At 41.4% G+C, this 17400-nt stretch overlaps 1 protein-coding gene across 3 annotated transcripts in view; it reads right to left on the bottom strand.

Annotated features, from left to right (window-relative positions):
• Positions 1-16504, bottom strand: part of FAM114A1 (family with sequence similarity 114 member A1) — a 72849-nt gene extending 56345 nt beyond the window's left edge. The window contains exons 1-2 of one of the 3 annotated variants that reach the window (XM_072620491.1): positions 16401-16504; positions 3820-4181 (exon numbers count right to left, since the gene is read on the bottom strand). In XM_072620491.1, coding sequence (XP_072476592.1) covers positions 3820-4173 — 354 coding nt within the window. In that variant the 5' untranslated portion in view covers positions 4174-4181; positions 16401-16504. Of the gene's footprint in view, positions 1-3819; positions 4182-11371; positions 11393-13531; positions 13724-16400 lie in introns of those variants that run through there. The other 2 variants (XM_072620492.1, XM_072620493.1) reach the window with 2 other exon arrangements.
• Positions 16505-17400: the final 896 nt, after the last annotated feature.

Below are 17400 nucleotides of genomic sequence, written 5' to 3'. Positions count from 1 at the left end.
TAGCTAGTAAGGAGGGGTTGTTGTTGAGTCATTTTTTTAGTTGTGTCCAAATCTTTGTGACCCCTTTTGTGGCTTCCTTAGCAAAGATACTGGAATGGTTGGTCATTTCCTTTCTCTAGTTCATTTTACAAATGAGGAAACTGCAGCAAACAGGGTTAAGTGACTTGCCCAGGGTAAAACAACCAATAAATGTCTGAGGTCACATTTGAATTCAGGTCTTCCTGACTTCTATCCCAGCACTCTATCTACTTTGTCACCTAGCTATCCTAGCAAGTGGAGGACCCAGGACTAAACCCTAGGTCTCCTGATTGCCACACTGACTTTCATATATTTCCTCAGGGATAAGAGCATAAGGAAAAAGTTATGAGACTTCTGTGGTGCCCTTCAGTAGACCAGGGAGAAGTTAAGTCCTGATCAGAAACAAAAGTTGATGGCAGTAGGAATGGAAGCAAGCTGGCCAATCTTTTTGGAGGCTGGAGAATGAAAAGAAAGGAGGTAACCCAGGAATTAGCCAGGCTCTGAAGCAGTTCCCAAGAAGATACAAGATACAAGGTACAAGCAGTTCCCAAGAAGATACAAGATACAGGGGCAGGACACCCAACTCTACCTACCCATCCCAACTCTCCAGGTCTATATTGCTTCACTCACCCCTTAGGCTCTTGGTCCTGACTCTCATTCTACTCCAGTCCCTAAAGAGTCTTATGCTCAGACCAGCCATATCCTTGAGCTATGAGTGATGGGGTATTACCAAAAAGTCAGAGGAACTCAGCTAGGGCAATATATTAGAGATATACATCCAGGCAAGACCTGGGAGGTATATAAATTAGCCTTCTGTTGTCTTCAGAAGATTATACACTTAGAGCTGAAAGCAACCTCAGAGGCCATCTTGTCCAGCTCCCTTATTTACAGATGAGGAAACTGAGAGCTAGGGAGATTGACTTGCCCAAGGTCACAAAGGTAGTAAAAGTCAGAGGTGGACCACAGAGCCATAGAAGTAACATAGTAAATTCCATAATAACGTACTGAAGTTCTAGAGTGTTATGACTCTGGTTGACCAACTCTCATGGACATTCTTGTGCTCATGTACAGTACTGGAAAGAATAAAGAAATGGATGGCAGGCAAGGCTCCAAGAGGCCTGTAGTGTCATGACAGCCCTCACAGATTTTTTTCTCCTTCTTGTGTGCCCTGGTGTTAATGTGTGAGACATTGGCTGCCATATCTCCGTGAAGGCAGCTAGTAAGGAGATTGTGTGATTTATCTCTGTTTCCCTAAGGGCCTTGTGTGATCTAGGATCCTATACCACTTGGGACATTGAGACAGATGTTAAGTGGCTTGTCCTGGGACTGGGTCATATAGCTAGTAAAGTGTCTGAAGCAGGATTTGAATTCCAGTCTTCCTGACTCTAAGTCCAGCTCTCTATCTACTGTACTACCTAGGTAGTATGATCTTGTTATAAATGTAGATGTTTTAGAGGGTACTCCTGCCTCAGATAAAAGGTAGAATGAAATGTCCTCTGACAGTCTTTTATTAACAGTGTAGACTTAAATTTTATCCGAGGGGAGGATAAGCCCTTCAGTCACAGCCAGCCAGCACAACTCTGGATGGGTTGCACAATTCCACTTCAAAGCAAATAATGATAGAATGTCCTAGAGTAGTGGGGTCCTGGTTGCATGGCTTTTAAACCCTTCTCCACTCCCCCCACCATTCCTTCTACTTAGTTACCCATACTCAACTCAAATAAAAATAAAGCCCATGGAGTGATTTCCATGGAAATGTCAGTGATAAAATCCTACATGAAAATGTAAATATTTTAAAAGAAAAAACATTCAAACATACTATGTATTATTATACAATCCAAATGGCTATAGCACATTTCCTGAAACTGACAGGTTTTTTAATAAGGCAAATTGTCTTTCTGTAACTACTGAGAAAATGAAAAAGGAAAGAAAAACACTCATTTTCAAAACTCATTAATTTCTGATATGACTTAAGATATTCTTTTTGTGGGTCAATAGTAAGAATGTTTTTCATTTTTTCCCAGAGGCTAGAAGAATGAAAAAAGACTATATACATATATACACATAGTATACACACACACACACACACACACACACACATATATGTACAAAAATAAGATCTGTTTCTTCCAAAAAAGCTTCTCCTCTACCAACACAGACCGCAAGATCACAACTTCTCCCCCCAAATGGATGGTTTCATAATATGTCTTCTTTGCAGCATTTGCCATTGGTGAATACCCTTTCTTGGATACTGTCTCTTCTCTGGGTTTTTGCAACACCGCTATCTCTTGGTTTTTCTCCTAGCTCCCTGACTGTAGTTTCTCAGTATCTTTTGCTGGATTATCATCTATGGCAGGCCCCCTGACTGAGGGGATCCTTGAGGATCTATCTTGAGTTCTTCTCTTTCTGTCTATACTGTCTCCCTTAGTGACTTTATCAGTTTCTGCAGGTTCTCTATGTAGATGACTCCCAGATATAGCCAGCCCTAGCCTCTCTCCTAAGCTCTAGTTTCACATCTATAACTTCCTAGTGGACATTTCAAATTGGATGCTTTTATAGGCATCTCAAACTCAAGAAGTGCAAAATACAATTCATCATCTTTCCCTTCAAACTCACTCCTCTTCTAAATTTCCCTTTCTGTCTGAAGGTACCATCATCCTTCCAATTACTCAGATATATAACCTCAGAGTCTTCCTTGACTTTGCTTGCCTTCTTACTCCACATATCTATTAACTTCCCAAATATTGTGGTTTCTAACCCTACAACATCTCTTGCATACATTGCTATGTTTCCACTCATGTAGTGACTACTCTAGTTTAGGCTCTCGGCCCCTCTCACCTAGATTATTGTAATGTCCTTCTAAGTGGCTCACTGCCCTTTCCCTTCCCACTCCAAGTCATCTGCTGCTAAAGTGATTTTCCTAAAACACAAGTCTGATTGTATGTTCCTTTTATTTAATAAATTCCAGCAGCTCCCTATGATCTCTAGGATCATATAAACTCCTCAGTCTGGCATTTAAACATCCTAGCCCATCTTGCCTTCCCAGAATTATTACATATCACTCTTTTCCACACATACCCAATCCAACCAAACTGGCCATCTGGCTATTGCTCACTCACAATATCCTCTCTCCCAGCTCAGTGCTCTTGCACTGACTGTCCCCTATGCCTGGAATGCACTCCCTTTGTCTCTTGGAATACCTAGCTTCCTTCTAGGCTCAGTTCAAGCACTACCTACTGCATGAGGTTTTTCCTTATTCTGCCATCTGATATCTTCTCCCCAGGCTATCTTGTATTCCTGTGCTACATGTGTTTTGTATATGTTTATATGTCTCCCTCAATTAGAAAGTAAGCTCCTTGGGGGAAGGGACTATTTCACCTTTGTTTTTGTATCCTCAGCACACAAGACAGTACCTAGAGATATAATAAATGTTTGTCAATTGGTTGATGCTATGGTCAAATTGCTTTGTTTTTTTTTTAAGGAGGGGAAAGAGGCTCTACAGGCTTAATTATAATATGCAAATATATTATTTTACTTACTTTTCTCTAACCACTCAAAAAAAAGTCCTGGGGGGGGGGGGGGGAGTGGAGAGAAATATGCTAATACTAAAAGTAGTTGCTTTTTTCTCTTTTTGTTGGTTCCCAATAAAAAGGGCAAATTCTTTGAAGGTAGGAATAGCATTCTCCACCTTTTTTGGGCGGGGGGGGGGGGGGTGGGGGGCATATGATTTACCACTCCTGCCAGAGCATGAGGGACACACTATGGTAAAAACTTAAGTTGAATTATATAAATTCCACTTACCTGGTTACTTTGCTCACTCAGTAACACTTCAGATGCAGGGTCTGGCTCAAGGCTTACAGACTCAATGCACTCAACAAGTACATCTTCTGTTACTCCCCCATTAGAAGGAGGTTCCATTGCAGCTGTGTCTTCTGCCAAAGAATTGGTAGGATGTTGGATACCAGCTTCCTCTTCATTCTGTACTTTTATGGTTTTGCCTACCTCTTCTTTCAGTCCAATTGATGGAGATTCATCCAAAATTTCTGGTGTTTCATGGTGTATTGCAGCATCCCCAAGTAAAGAATCCGTATCAGGCACCTTGGTTATTTCAGTTTTTTCTTCAGGTGCTATAGTGTTACTTGTGTCTTCAGACATTTTTATTTCTGTTCAATATATAGATTCAAAAAAATTATATTAGTTAATCTGTGATTGTAAAACTTTTCATTGGAGATCTCTAATCATGTCACTTTGTGGCAGAAATATATATATATACCCAGAAATGAAACTTGGAAACAGCAAATGTCCTTCAACAAGTTAAAAAAAAGGATCACTGGATCATGGATCAGAGTTAGAAGGGACCTTAGATGCCATTAAATTCAATCACTTCATTTTACAGACAAAGAAACCTAAGCATAGAGTGGTTAAATGACTTGCCCTAGGTTACACAGATAATAAATATCTGAGGCATGAAGTTAAAGCAAGTCTTCCTTACACCAAGGCCAAAGCCATATCTACTACATTATGCTGGCTCTCAAGGTTTCTGTTATATATAGTATAAAAATCTTGGAACTTTCATAGGACTTTCTATTTGGTGAAAAAGAAAATGTACTTGGAAACTTTATTTACATGACTTGAACACATTCCTAAGGAAATTATTATCTGTACTAATAAGTGGGAAAAATCAATATAGATAAAAAAAACCAAGCAGACTGACACAAAATAACTTACATAAAGCTTTGAAATACAGTCAGAAACAACCACACATTTGCTGTGACGCAAACTTATAACATCCAATGCTCCCAAACCCATTCTCCTATTTGTAGCATAAGATTTGATGAAAGAGGCAGAGGGAAAAAGCCAACTCTTAGATTTTACCAATACATATTTTTTTTTAAGTCAGCAAATCCTACTTCTTGTGGTACACATGCAATTTTTTTTGGTGATGTTAAGCTTCATATTATGGTGACAAGTCAAAATCACTGTACACAATGACACACACAGGATGCAATTTTCAAACCTTGCCTAAGATATACAAATGCCTTAGCCCTGCTCTGATTGGAGGTTTCTCCAGAAGGGGATGATATGGGGATAAATGAATTGTGGCAAGTATGGCATATGGTCATTGACAATGTTCTTGATACAGAATCACAGAATCTGAGTTGAACAGGATCTTGAGGGTCATCTAGTACAATCCATATCTAAACAGGAATGTCCTCTCCAATAAATTGGGCAAGCAATGTAGCCCCTGCCAGAAGATTCCCCTAGTGAGGGAGAAGTCACTCATCCCTTTGAAACAACCAATTCCACATTTGGACAGCTGTAGAAAGAAACTTTTCTTTATATGAAGTCTAAATTTGCCTTATTGCAATTTCTACCCATTCCTATCTAAGGATAAAGAGAATATGTCAAAGGCTCCCTCTCCTTGATAACCCTCCAAATATTTGAAAACCGCTATTGTATTCCTACCTTTTCTCCCTCCCCAGTTTTCTCTCCTCCAAATTCCTTCAACTGATTCTGATATGGAATTTTTTTTAGTCTTTTTATTATCTTGGTCACGCTCCTTTGAATGTTTTCCTGGTTATCTATGACCTTCCTAAAATGGGGTGCCTAAAACCAAAAACAATTCTTCAGATGTTGTCTGATTACAGCAGAGTGTAATGGAACTATCACTTCCCTCCTTATTTATGGATGCTAGGCCTCTCAGTACAGCCCAAGATCACATTAGCAGTTCTTTGGCTGCTGTATCAATCTCACTGGTGACGGGATATGAAAGATGTTGGAAGTACAAAGCATCAGGACTGTCCAGTGGAATGTGTTTCCCAGGTTTCTAAGTTGGGGTGAAAACTGAGAGAAATTAGATTAATCTCCCTTTTATAGGCTAGGATGCTAGTAGAACTTGGGCAGCTTGAATTAAGCCATTATCCCAACTACAAGCATTATAAGCCAGGATACTGCAGAACAGACCTGGGGCAGTTTGAGTTAATTTTGCTGCAGGGGGATTGACCTGAAGCCCAGATATGTACCTTTTGGAAAAAGAGTATATGAAGACTGCTCTCTAGCTAGAACAGCCTTCCTCTCCTCCCCCCATCCAACCTTGTGGCAGGCTGTTTTTACATGACGGTTGCCCAAAATATTTTGAGTAATTATTCCTCTGAACCCTCAGGTTCTGGGTGGTACATCATACTGGATATTGAAACTTCTCCTATGATGCCCTCATAAGTTAAGCAGGATCCTTCCCATCACAGGTACCTCTGGCACAAAATGATAGGAATATTGATCTGACTATGGTATAGATGAGCTTGGGAAGTGTAAATCAACTAGTAATTATGGAATGTCTACTACCTACAAGGACCCATTTGTATGTTGTTTAAAGGTTTATGTGTAGGCTGAAGTAGGAGATTCCTATACTGTTTTTTATTTCATTTTCTTTTCTTTTTAATATTATGTATTTATTTTAAGTATTCTTTCTTTTTAAATTTTGAGTTCCAAATTCTTTTCCTTCTTACCCCCCACCCCCACTCCCATCCCTTGTGAACAGGCAAGCAATATATCAATTATACATATGAAATCATGCAAAATATATTTCCATATTAGCCAGGTTGCCAAACAAACAATGCAAGAAATTATACTTCAATTTGCAGAGTTCATAAGTTCTCTCTCTGCAAGTGGATAGCATTTTTTTTCATTATGAGTCCATTAGAATTGTCTTAGATCTTTGTATTGATCAGAGTAGCCACATCTTTCACAGATGGCATCATTACAATACTGCTCTCACTGTGTACAATAATCTCCCATTTCTTCTCACTTCACTTTGCATCATTTCACACAGGTCTTGCCATGTTTTCCTGAAACCACCTCATCATCATTTCTTATAACAAAATCATATGCCACAGATTGTTCAGCCATTTCCCAACTGATAAGCATCTTCTTGATTTCCAATTCTTTGCTTCTACAAAAAGAGCTGCTATAAATATTTTTGTACATAGACATCATTTTCTTTTCCTTTGACCTCTCTGGGATACAGCCCCAGTAGTGGTATTGTTGGATCAGGAAAAAAAATCACAGTTATATAGCCTCTTGGGCATAGTTCTGAATAGTTCTCCATAATAGTTAGACCAAGTTTACCATTCCGACAGAATTCATAGTGTCCCCGTTTTCCTTTATCCCTTCTAGTGTTTATCCTTTCTGATAGGTTTGAAGTGGTACCTCAGAGTTCTTTTAATTTGCCAATAGTGATTTAGAGCATTTTTTCATATGACCATAGACAGTTTTGATTCTTTCTTTGGAAAACTGTTCATTCACATTCTTTAACCAGTTATTAATTGGGGAATGGCTCTTATTTTTATATTTTTGACTCAATTCTCTATATGTTTGAGAAATGAGACTTTTCTCAGAGAAACTTGCTGTAAAAATCTTTGGTACTGCTACATTGTCCATGGTATTTTTAGCAAAAATGTAGTTTCCCTGATTGTCTCTTTTAATTAGGTCTATTTTTGCTTTTGCTTTGTCTGAGATCATGATTGCTATCCTGAGGTTTTTTTTTTACTTCAGCTGAAGTATTTTAGATTCTGCTTCAGCCCTTTATTTTAACGTTGTGCATGTATTTCTATTTCAAGTGTCTCTTATAAACAACTTATTGTTGAATTCCATCTGCTCCTGCTTTATAAGTGAGTTCACCCCATTCACATTCATAATTACGATTGCTGCATATTTTCCTCCATCACATTTTCTTCTGTTTCTTCTTCTTTTCTCTCTATCTTTATCCTGTCCCTCCTCAAAAATCCATTTGGCTTCTAACCATTCCTACTTTAATTGATTTTCCCTTTTATCATCTCTTTCCTTTCTCTTATTGTCTTCCCCTCCTTTTTTCCCATTGGGTAAGATAGATTTCTATGCAGAACTAAGTGCATGTATATATATACATACATACATACACATACACACACACACACACACACACACATATTCTTCCCTCTTTGAACCAATTCTGATGAGAGGGAGGGTCAAGCATTGCCTGCCACCCCTTATTTCCCCTCTACTCTAAAAGCTCTTCCTTGTGTACCTCTTTTATATAAGAAAATTTCCCCCATTCTGTCTTTCCCTTCCTCCTTCTCCCAGTGTATCTCCCCTTTCCATTTTTTTTTTTTTTTTGGAGAACATTTCAACATAAATGACCCATGCCTTCTGTCTATGTAAACTCCTTTTAGCTGTCCTAATAATGGCAAAGTTCTTTAGGAGTTACATGAATCACCTTCCCCTATGGAAAGATAAACAATTTAACCTTATTGAGTCCCTTATGATTTCTCTTTCATGTTTACCTGTTTTAATGAGTCTCTTGGATCTTGTGTTTGAATGTCAGTTTTTCTATTCAGCTCTGATCTTTCCATCAGGAATATTTGTAAGTCCTCTATTTCATTAAATATCCATCTCCTCCCCCTGAAAGATTATACTTAGTTTTACTGGGTAGGTGATTCTTGGTTGTAATCCTAGCTTCTTTGCCTTTTGGAATATCATATTCCCAAGACCTGCTCTCCTTTACTGTAGAAGCCACTAAATCTTGTGTGATCCTGACTGTGACTCTATAATATTTGAATTGTTTTTTCTAGCTACTTACAATATTTTCTCCTTGACCTGGGAGCTCTGGGATTTGGCTATAATATTCCTAGGAGTTTTCATTTTGGGATCTTTTTCAGGAGGTGATTAATAGATTCTTTCAATTTCTATTTTACCCTCTGAATCTAAGATGCTGGAGCAGTTTTCCTTTGTAATTTCTTGAAATGTGATATCAAGGCTCTTTTTTTGATCATGGCTTTCAGTTAATCCAATAATTCTTAAATTGTCTCTCCTGGATCTATTTTCCAGGTCAGTTAATTTTCCAATAAGATATTTCATATTTTTCTTCTATATTTTTATACTTTTGACTTTGTTTTACTGTTTCTTGATGTCTCATGGAGTCATTAGCTTCTAACTGCCCAATTTCTTGAAATGTGATATCAAGGCTTTTCCCTCCACCACTCATCTCTTTCTTTAAGTTCTTCCAGGAATTCTTGTTGGGCTTGGGTCCAATTAGCAATTTTCTTTGAGACTCTGTACTTCCTTTTCCATTTCTCCAATTTTCCCAGTTAGGTTTTGTGCTTCCTTTTCCATTTGTTCAATTTTCCTTTTTAAAGAGATGTTCTCATCAGTGAGTTCTTTTTTCATACTTTTAAACTCATTGGCCAGTTTTTCTTCTATTTCCTTCTTCAGCTGTTTCAGGAGAGCTGTTTGTGCATGCAAGCAGTTCATAGCCCCTTCTGAAGTTTCAGAGGGAAGTACAGTCTCACCACTAACCTCTTTGGTATTTGTGTTTTGGTCTTTGTCCCCATAGAAAGATTCCATGGTTTTTTTCACCCTTCTTTTGCTTTTTCTTGTTAATGATGGTGATTGTGTGTTGTGGCTTCTGGTAGAAGCTGCAGAACTTGGTGTTGAGCTGACTGGTATGAAAAAACTAAGGGCAAGTGTCTTTTTATCTTTTTGTTTTGTGTTTCCCCTATTCCCCTGTTAAGTGTGGGGAGGGGTGGTCTGGTCCCGGGAGATCTCCTCAGCTGAACTGAGGCAAAGGCAAGCTCAGGGGATGGTGATCCTTGCTTCCCTGTTGTCTTCCCATTTCCCCTGTAGTGCTGAGGCACACATAGATGCTAGTTCGAGTTTCCGCTCCTCCTGGGGCTCCTCTCCTAGTGCTGAGGCTTGCCTGGGTCCTAGTGCGACTTTCCACTGCCCTGGGGCCCCTCTCCTTCTGGTTCGCCTCTGCCACAGTAGGAGGAATCCCCCTTAGCTATTCTCCTAGCCTCAGGTGTTATAAGACTATTTGCCCCCTCTGCTGTTCCCACTGATCCAGGATTTTTCTGGGGAAATATTTTATGGTTCTTTTGAGGTCATCAAGGGGGGAGGTGAGGGCATTTACTGAACACTCCGCCATCCTGGCTCCTGGAAGTTCAAGTAGGTGACTTACAGACGTTTAATCTGCAGGCTGAAAGTCTCAGGAGCTGCTGCGGCTGATATCTGGTGCTCAGCGGCTGTCATTCGCTGGGCTCTGCTGGGCTCTCACCCTGGGCTGCCACTCTGCTGGTTCCACCTCTCTTTGAGACTTTGGTTGTTGTCTTCTAAGTTTCTGCCTTGTTTTTTCTTGCCACCATAGAAGCTTTTTATGGTCAAGTTTTTTTTTTCTTTTTGCCCATTTTCCTAGCCTATTTTCTTGACTTTGAACTTTATCTTAAAGTTGGGTTCTGCTCACTTAGGGTGGGGAGGCACTTTCCCTAGTTTCAGGCTTTTCTCATGCTGCTGTTTTAAGAGCTAGTTCTAAAGGTCTGAAAGTTTTTGGTGTTTCTAAGGAGGTGTAATATAGTGAGAGGTGTACTCACTACTCTCCTGGTCTGCACTTTGGTCTTTATCCAGGAAGGGTCCTAGCTCCTCTACAGCCACAAGCACTAGCATTCCTTTTGGTCCTGGAACTGTGGTCAGATTGCTTGCTCTCTTGCAGCCACATGTGCAAGCACTCCTTTCTGCCTTGGAACTAAGACCAGCGCCCCTACTCCCTTGTGACTGACCATGAATAATCCTCTCTGCCCCAGAACTGGGACCCAGAATGGCATATATGTAATAAAGTTCCCAATTAATGCCAGTTGCACCCAGTGCCCCCAAAGGGTCCCTTGCAATCTCTTTCTGACCAGTTGTCCAACCTCTTTTCCTTCTCTGGGCTGAGAACTCCCAAAGCTGCTACTGTTGCTGCTGCAGTGGCAGCCTCCTCTCTGTGGAGGAGAAGTGAGGCTGGTGATCTCGCACAGCCCTCTCTCACTCAAAACAAAGTCAAGTGCAAGTCATGTCATTATTTCTCTGACAGCATGGTCTTCTCCGGCAACAAAGGATGAATACAACAATCTGTAAGTAGACCCAGCTGCCTGAGTGGGGACCCAGCTAGCTGGGTAACTCACTTCCTCCTCTCTTGTCTATCTCCCCCTCCCCTTCTTTCTCCTATCCAAAGGAAGGCAAATTTGGATGACCAGAGAATGCCCTGTTAACTTGGGGTTTACTGGCTACACCCCTTCCCTTCCCTTCCTTTCCCTTTCCCTACACCTTAAACCTACTGCACTCTGAAGCCCATAGATTGTATCACACTAGACCCCTGCCCAAGCTCCACTTGAGGGCTGTTTTCTGGACCTTTCTGGCTTGAGTGATTATCAATAGTAACTGTTGCTATTTCCCTCCCAGGCTTATTTAGTTATTTTTCTTTGCCTCAATCAAAGGGGCCATCTCCTCATTACTTCTTAAACAGGCCTATTCACTGAATAGGTGTTACCTCACCCTAAGTGAGTACCTGAATAGGTCTTGGCCTAAAGGGGCCAAGGTCTCCCACTGCATCCTGGGTCATCTCCAGTTATCCTGATGAATGTCTGGTCACTGGATCCAGATGGCTCTGGAGGAGAAGTGAGGTTGGTGACTGCACAGTCTTCCCTCACTCAAAACAAAGTCAAATACATGTCATCATTTCTCTGATGGCATGGTCTTCTTAGGCAACGAAGGATGAACACAATAACAGTGGCAGCCTCCAAAGCCCACTGCTGGTGCTACTGCCTCACTCTGTGTCCACCTATCACAATGGACCTCTCCTACTGACCTTCTAAGTTGTCTTAGGCTAGAAAAGGTCTCACCCTGACCTTTTATTGGTTCTGCCACTTCAAAATTTTATTTGGGGTGTTAATTTAAAGATATTTGGATGGAAATATTGGGAAAGTTCAACTGGTTTGTTGCCTCTGCTCTGCCATCTTGGCACCACTATATCTCTTATTCCATTTTCAAGGAAATCATGGATGATTGATATTCTAAAAGCCAAACCTGCATGGTATCTGAAGATACCATGAAATGCAGGCACCTTCTCCAAGCCACTATTTACATGCTTTCCTTGACAACCAATGGAAATTCTAGAACAAAAATCCAAAACAATCATAACATAGTCAACAACTCTACATATCCATGTAAAGAAATATTTTTATAGGATTATTTTTCCCAAACATGTGATTTTATAGATATAGGGAGCTGCTACTAAGAAAACTCCCTCTATAAATATAGATATGTAGCTTAGTCTTAGAGTGTTAAAAGCAAAGGGAGACACCATGAGATTATATGACCTATTTAGGGTCATACAGTCAACTTGTGTCACAAATGGGAATTAAACCCAGGTCTTCCTGACCCTAAGGCTTGTTCCTGATCCCATGGCCCCTTTTATTCTTTTTAGGGATAAAATAGGTAAATCTATAGTTAATCCAAAGACTCTTTCCAAACTAATAGTAGCAGTTTTTCTCTTTCATTAATGTTTTTTTGTCCATACCTAACAAGTGACATGGACAGGCAGTGCCATGTTGGGAACAGCAAACTGGCCTTAGAGTACAAAAGTCAGGGGTTAAAATCCTCACTTTAACACTTAATACCTGTGTGACTACTTAACTTCTGAGCCTCAATTTCTCATCTGTAAAATGGGGATAATACTATCTTTCAGCTTCCCAGGGTTGTTGTGAGACTCCAATGAGATTCATAAAAAGCATGATGCAAATTTTAAAATACTTTAAGAATGTCAGTAATTTTCATTCTCTCTCTCTCTCTCTCTCTCTCTCTCTCTCTCTCTCTCTCTCTCTCTCTCTCTCTCTCTCTCTCTCTTTCTCTCCAATGTACAATGACCCCACAGCAATACAGAACTAGCGAAAGAGAATAGTATATGAAAACTTGCGACTAAAAGGGCAAATACTTCTGAGGTACATAAAAATTTAAGAGAAGTAGACTCTTCCTTCTTCCTCCCTTCCCCCCACACTATGCTGGTTTTAATTTGTTGCTAAACCAATGACACCTGGATTGATACTGATTGACAGGTTAGCCAGCACAGAAATGCTAGCATGTGATGGATACAAACTTGGAGCATATGAAGGTACAAGATCTATTTTTCTCCAAAGACAGTAAAACAATTCAGATACTCCTGAAATTTTAGACTGATACTTAAAATATCCTTTGCTACCACATAAGAAATGGCTATCAATGGAAATTCTAGAGGGACTGACAATGGAATTGAGGGGTTGACAGTTTATAGCGGGGGACAAATGTGTCTTCAAATGGTGAGCAACGTGAGTATCTATTCTAACCCTGCAAGAGCCAAAAAAAAAAAAGAAAAATCTGGGCAATTGAATAGTCTAACTCAGAGTAAAGAGTTCGTTCCTTCAACTCTCAGCTCATATAACCTTCTGCATTAGACCTTTCAGGATTCCCCCAAGGGATAGTTTTTCTTCCTTCCCTTCAAAATTGCCTTGTGTTTACTTTACATGAGGGTCAACCATGTTGTTGGGAATAAAGATCCAAATTTGGAGCCAGGAAACGCGGGTTCAAATCCCACATTTGGAACATAACTATTTCATAATTCTGGGCAAGTTACTTAACCTATCAGCCCTCTAGGCAAACTCTGTACCACCATAATTATAGACCAAGTGCCTACCTGTGATGGAGGAGGAAGTTGCCTTATCTAGGAGGTCTCTGTATCAATGAAATCACAGGTTCAGTCCTTATCCTTTATTTACTTCGTATATACTTAAGTATATGCAAATATTGTTTCCCTCAATTCAGCATCAACTCTTTGGAGGCAAGATTGTTTCATTTCTGACTTTGTATCTCTAGTACCTAGAACAGTCTGGAACATAGTAGGCAGTTAATAAACAGTTTTTGATTGATTTTAGGTAAAGAAATTGTTAGAGACACAGTATTGCATAGTGGATAGCGGGTCATTTTAGTGTCAAGAACACCTAAGTTCAAGTCTTGTGACTTATTGTGTCAGAAGTCACACTTATTGTGTGACTATGGCCACTTAAATTCTCAGGGACCTACCAAATTTTCTAAGACGGTAACTTACAGAATTGCCCCATTTCTACTCTGGGAGTTCCCTATACAGATGAAATAAAAGGTCTAGAGTCTAGAGATTCCACACTAAAAAAAAGTGGGAGGTGGTGGGTGGTGGCGGTGGTATTGGCGGTGGAGGAAGAAGAGGGGGAAGGGTTAAGACTAATTCTTTCACGTCTTTTTAATACAGATTGGTACCAAGGCCCTCAACTAGTATTAGCTAGTACTCCCCCAATTTTATCAGTGAAATTCCTAATTGTAGAACCAAATTTGCTACAGTAAGCAGCACACTAGAGTAAACGTAAGCAGTATACTTAAGCTAAAGTAAGCAATATACTAGGACCTGAAGAGGGGTAAGAGGAGAAGAAGCTACCTGATCCCTTCTCTCTCTCTGCCAGCTACATATATACTTCCCACAGGCAAGAAAGTACCAGTTCTAGGCAACTGATAATAACCTGTCAACCAATTTTTACTTTAGCCCTTCCCAGGACTAATGTAATGTGCACACACACTCACACACACACACACACACACACACACACACACTTTTTAAGGCTACATTAATTATGATTTAAAAAATACTGGCACTTTCAAAAGAATCACAGTTAAAATTTACCAAGGTATTTTTGATGACAGTGACTGCAGTAAAGCAACAAATGATACAGTGATGACCTTATAAGAAGGCAAACAGGAAAGCACCAATCTCTGCTCCACCTTTTAAATAATAACTTTCCTATTTGTTTCTTGATACTTGAAATTGTGCCATTAGAAATTCATTCCCTTGGCTTAAAATGTATGCCTTAGTACAGGGTTTCTTAATTTTTTTGTGTCATTGTACTTTTTTGGCATCTGGAGAAGCCGACAGAACCTTTCTCAGAGCTATTTTTTTAAATTTATATAATAAAATATATAAGACAACAAAGGAGACTAATTATATTGAAAGAGTCATAACTTTTTAAAAGTCTATAGGCCCCAGGTTAAGAACCCCTGCCTTAGTATGAGCAAATTTATCAGAACTTTTCCTAAGAGCAGGTATTAAAAGAAGAAAGGGAGTTGAGAGCACTTAGTGGAAGGTCACTGAAGGACAAGAACAGATGAAAAATAGCGGGATACAATGGAAAGTGCTAGATTTATAGTCAATGGACTTGGGTTCACATTCCCAATTCTGCCACTTACTACCTTTTGGAACCTTTGTCAAGTCACTTATGATTTCTGAGCCTCAATTTCCTTGTATGTACAAAATGAGATGGTTGGTCTTTATAATCTCTAAAGTCTGTTCCAGTCCTAAATCTACGAAGTAGGAAGGAAATACTGACAGTATATTTTTGACAACAAAGTTTGTCTAATCCACAATTTTGTCTAGGAGTAGCATAATATTCACATACATATACATCCATACTTATGTATATACACACAGACATATACGCACACCGTTTGCATCCCTCAGCATTACTGGTTGAGAATTCCCTGTTGGGGGAAAGAGACAGACCAGAAGAATATTCTCCACGGAAGACCCTCAGCAGTTTTCAGTATCCTCGAGAAGGGACAGAGTGGGAGTTGGCAGCAGGAAGGCCCTACCTGACCAAAACTTCCGGCAGAGAGGGACTTTCCAGTGAAAATAACTAGTTCCAAAGAAAGTCTTTCTCTAAGACATCCGGAAATACTCATCGGATCCCAGAGCAAATTTGATGGGGAGATGCAGACTACAAGGCGAGGGACAGCAAGCAGACAAAAGACCCCAGCTCTGATCACTCGAGCCCGAACCTGGCCCGCAGCCCAGCCCACTCAACCTTTCCTCCCACCTCTTCTCCTCTCCTCCTTTCCTCTGCTTCAGCAATGAAGGTCTCTCTGACTCTACGAGCACCTGTTTCTCGTCTGCGCGCTAGAAGCAGGGAACTTTGTCAAACTCTGCTCCAATGGAGAGTCTGGAATGGCGCGGTCCAGAGAGGCTGGGATGGGCACTGCAGACTAGTGGGCAAAGGAGATCCGGGGCGCGTGCTTCTGCCTGGGTATTCACCCACAAAACTCCCGCTCCCGAGAGGGTGTGGAGCTGAAAGAAATGCGCCTCTGCCATCACCTTTGCCCCAGTCTTCCCTTCTTTAATTATCCTCTGTCCAAAGTCTGAGCCTCGACACTGGGAGCATCCCCGTCCTTGCCCAGGTACCCTAGCTGCCCGGCTAGGCACAGAGGGGTGAGAGCAGCGCAGCGACAATCTCCCTGCCCTTGATGCCATGCCAATGGCATGTAAGACATGGCAAAGGATCGTGCCCGGTTCGGCGCCAGAGCCTCTGTTGACACTGACCAGATAGCCCACCCCCTGGCCCTCCTGCTGTGCCCAGCCCCGGGGCGCCTGGGACGAGGCACCAAAGCTCCTGCAAAGGCCCTGGAGCGTTGGGACGAGTGACCTCCTCGCGGGGGCCGAGAGAAAGAAAAGAGAGAAAGGAAATAAAAGGGAGCTTTGGGCTCCTTACCGCTCGAGCCGGCAGAGCTGGTCCCCCGAGCGCCCCCTGGCCCTTCCCCGCTCCGCCACGTCGGCAGGGCCAGGGAGAAGCTGGGAGGACCCGGAGGGGGCGGGGCAGGGGTGGGGCCGCGGACGGTCTGGGTCTGGATGGGGCAGCCGGCCCCACCTCCCATCCCCAAGGCTTCGGTGAGAACCCTGCCCGGCCGGCGGGCCGGGGAAGCCCTAAGGAGTGGGCAAGGCAGTCAGAGGCCGGCGGGTACAAGCCCTTCCCAACCCTTCGGGAGAAGCCTTCCGCCGCTGTCCAACAGCCCTACAGCCCTCCTGTCACTCCTGGGAGGTTTGTTAGAACCCTAGGAAGGACTGTCCCCTCTCTGCACCCCCAGTCCCCCAGGAGATCCAGGAGGAATCCTTCAGGCGGAAGATGCGGTTCTTTCTCCTCCTCCTCCTCTTCCTCCTTCTCCTTCTTCCTCCCAGGGAGAACTTTCAGGCCATTTTCTACCTAAGGAAATTCTGGCCTTAAACTGAAGGAGGTCAAACCAGCTCGGTAATGACAGAACCTCACTCAGCCCTCCTGCTCAGTATTCTTTCCGTTATATCATGTCCCCAATTGGAAAATTTGCCTGCTAAGCTCCGTTACTATTAGTTATCTTTTCTCTGGGTTCGCTTCTTCCTTTTCTTGTATAAAAAATACTGATAATTTTTAAATGGCCAGCTAGATAGAGCACAGAAAAATTTCACTGGATGTTAGGAAATACCCCACTTTGTTGTTATGCCTGATTTTAATTGGGAACTGTCCCTTCAGAGCAGGAAAATACTGTATTTTAGTCCATGGACTTAAATCTTAGGAAACAAAAGTGAAATTGTATACGTTAGAACCTCTTTGCGGTTGTAGAAAAGTAATAAGGATAACATGTTTTTTGTTAAATTCTGTTTATACTTAGAGGAATATCCTTCAATCTGGCGCAGATATGGAGGTGTAAGCAAGTCCAGGTCTTCAGAGTGTAATGTTC

Source organism: Notamacropus eugenii, chromosome 6 (assembly GCF_028372415.1).
Source record: "Notamacropus eugenii isolate mMacEug1 chromosome 6, mMacEug1.pri_v2, whole genome shotgun sequence".
NCBI lineage: Eukaryota > Metazoa > Chordata > Mammalia > Diprotodontia > Macropodidae > Notamacropus > Notamacropus eugenii.
This window is presented reverse-complemented; position numbering and strand designations above follow the sequence as displayed.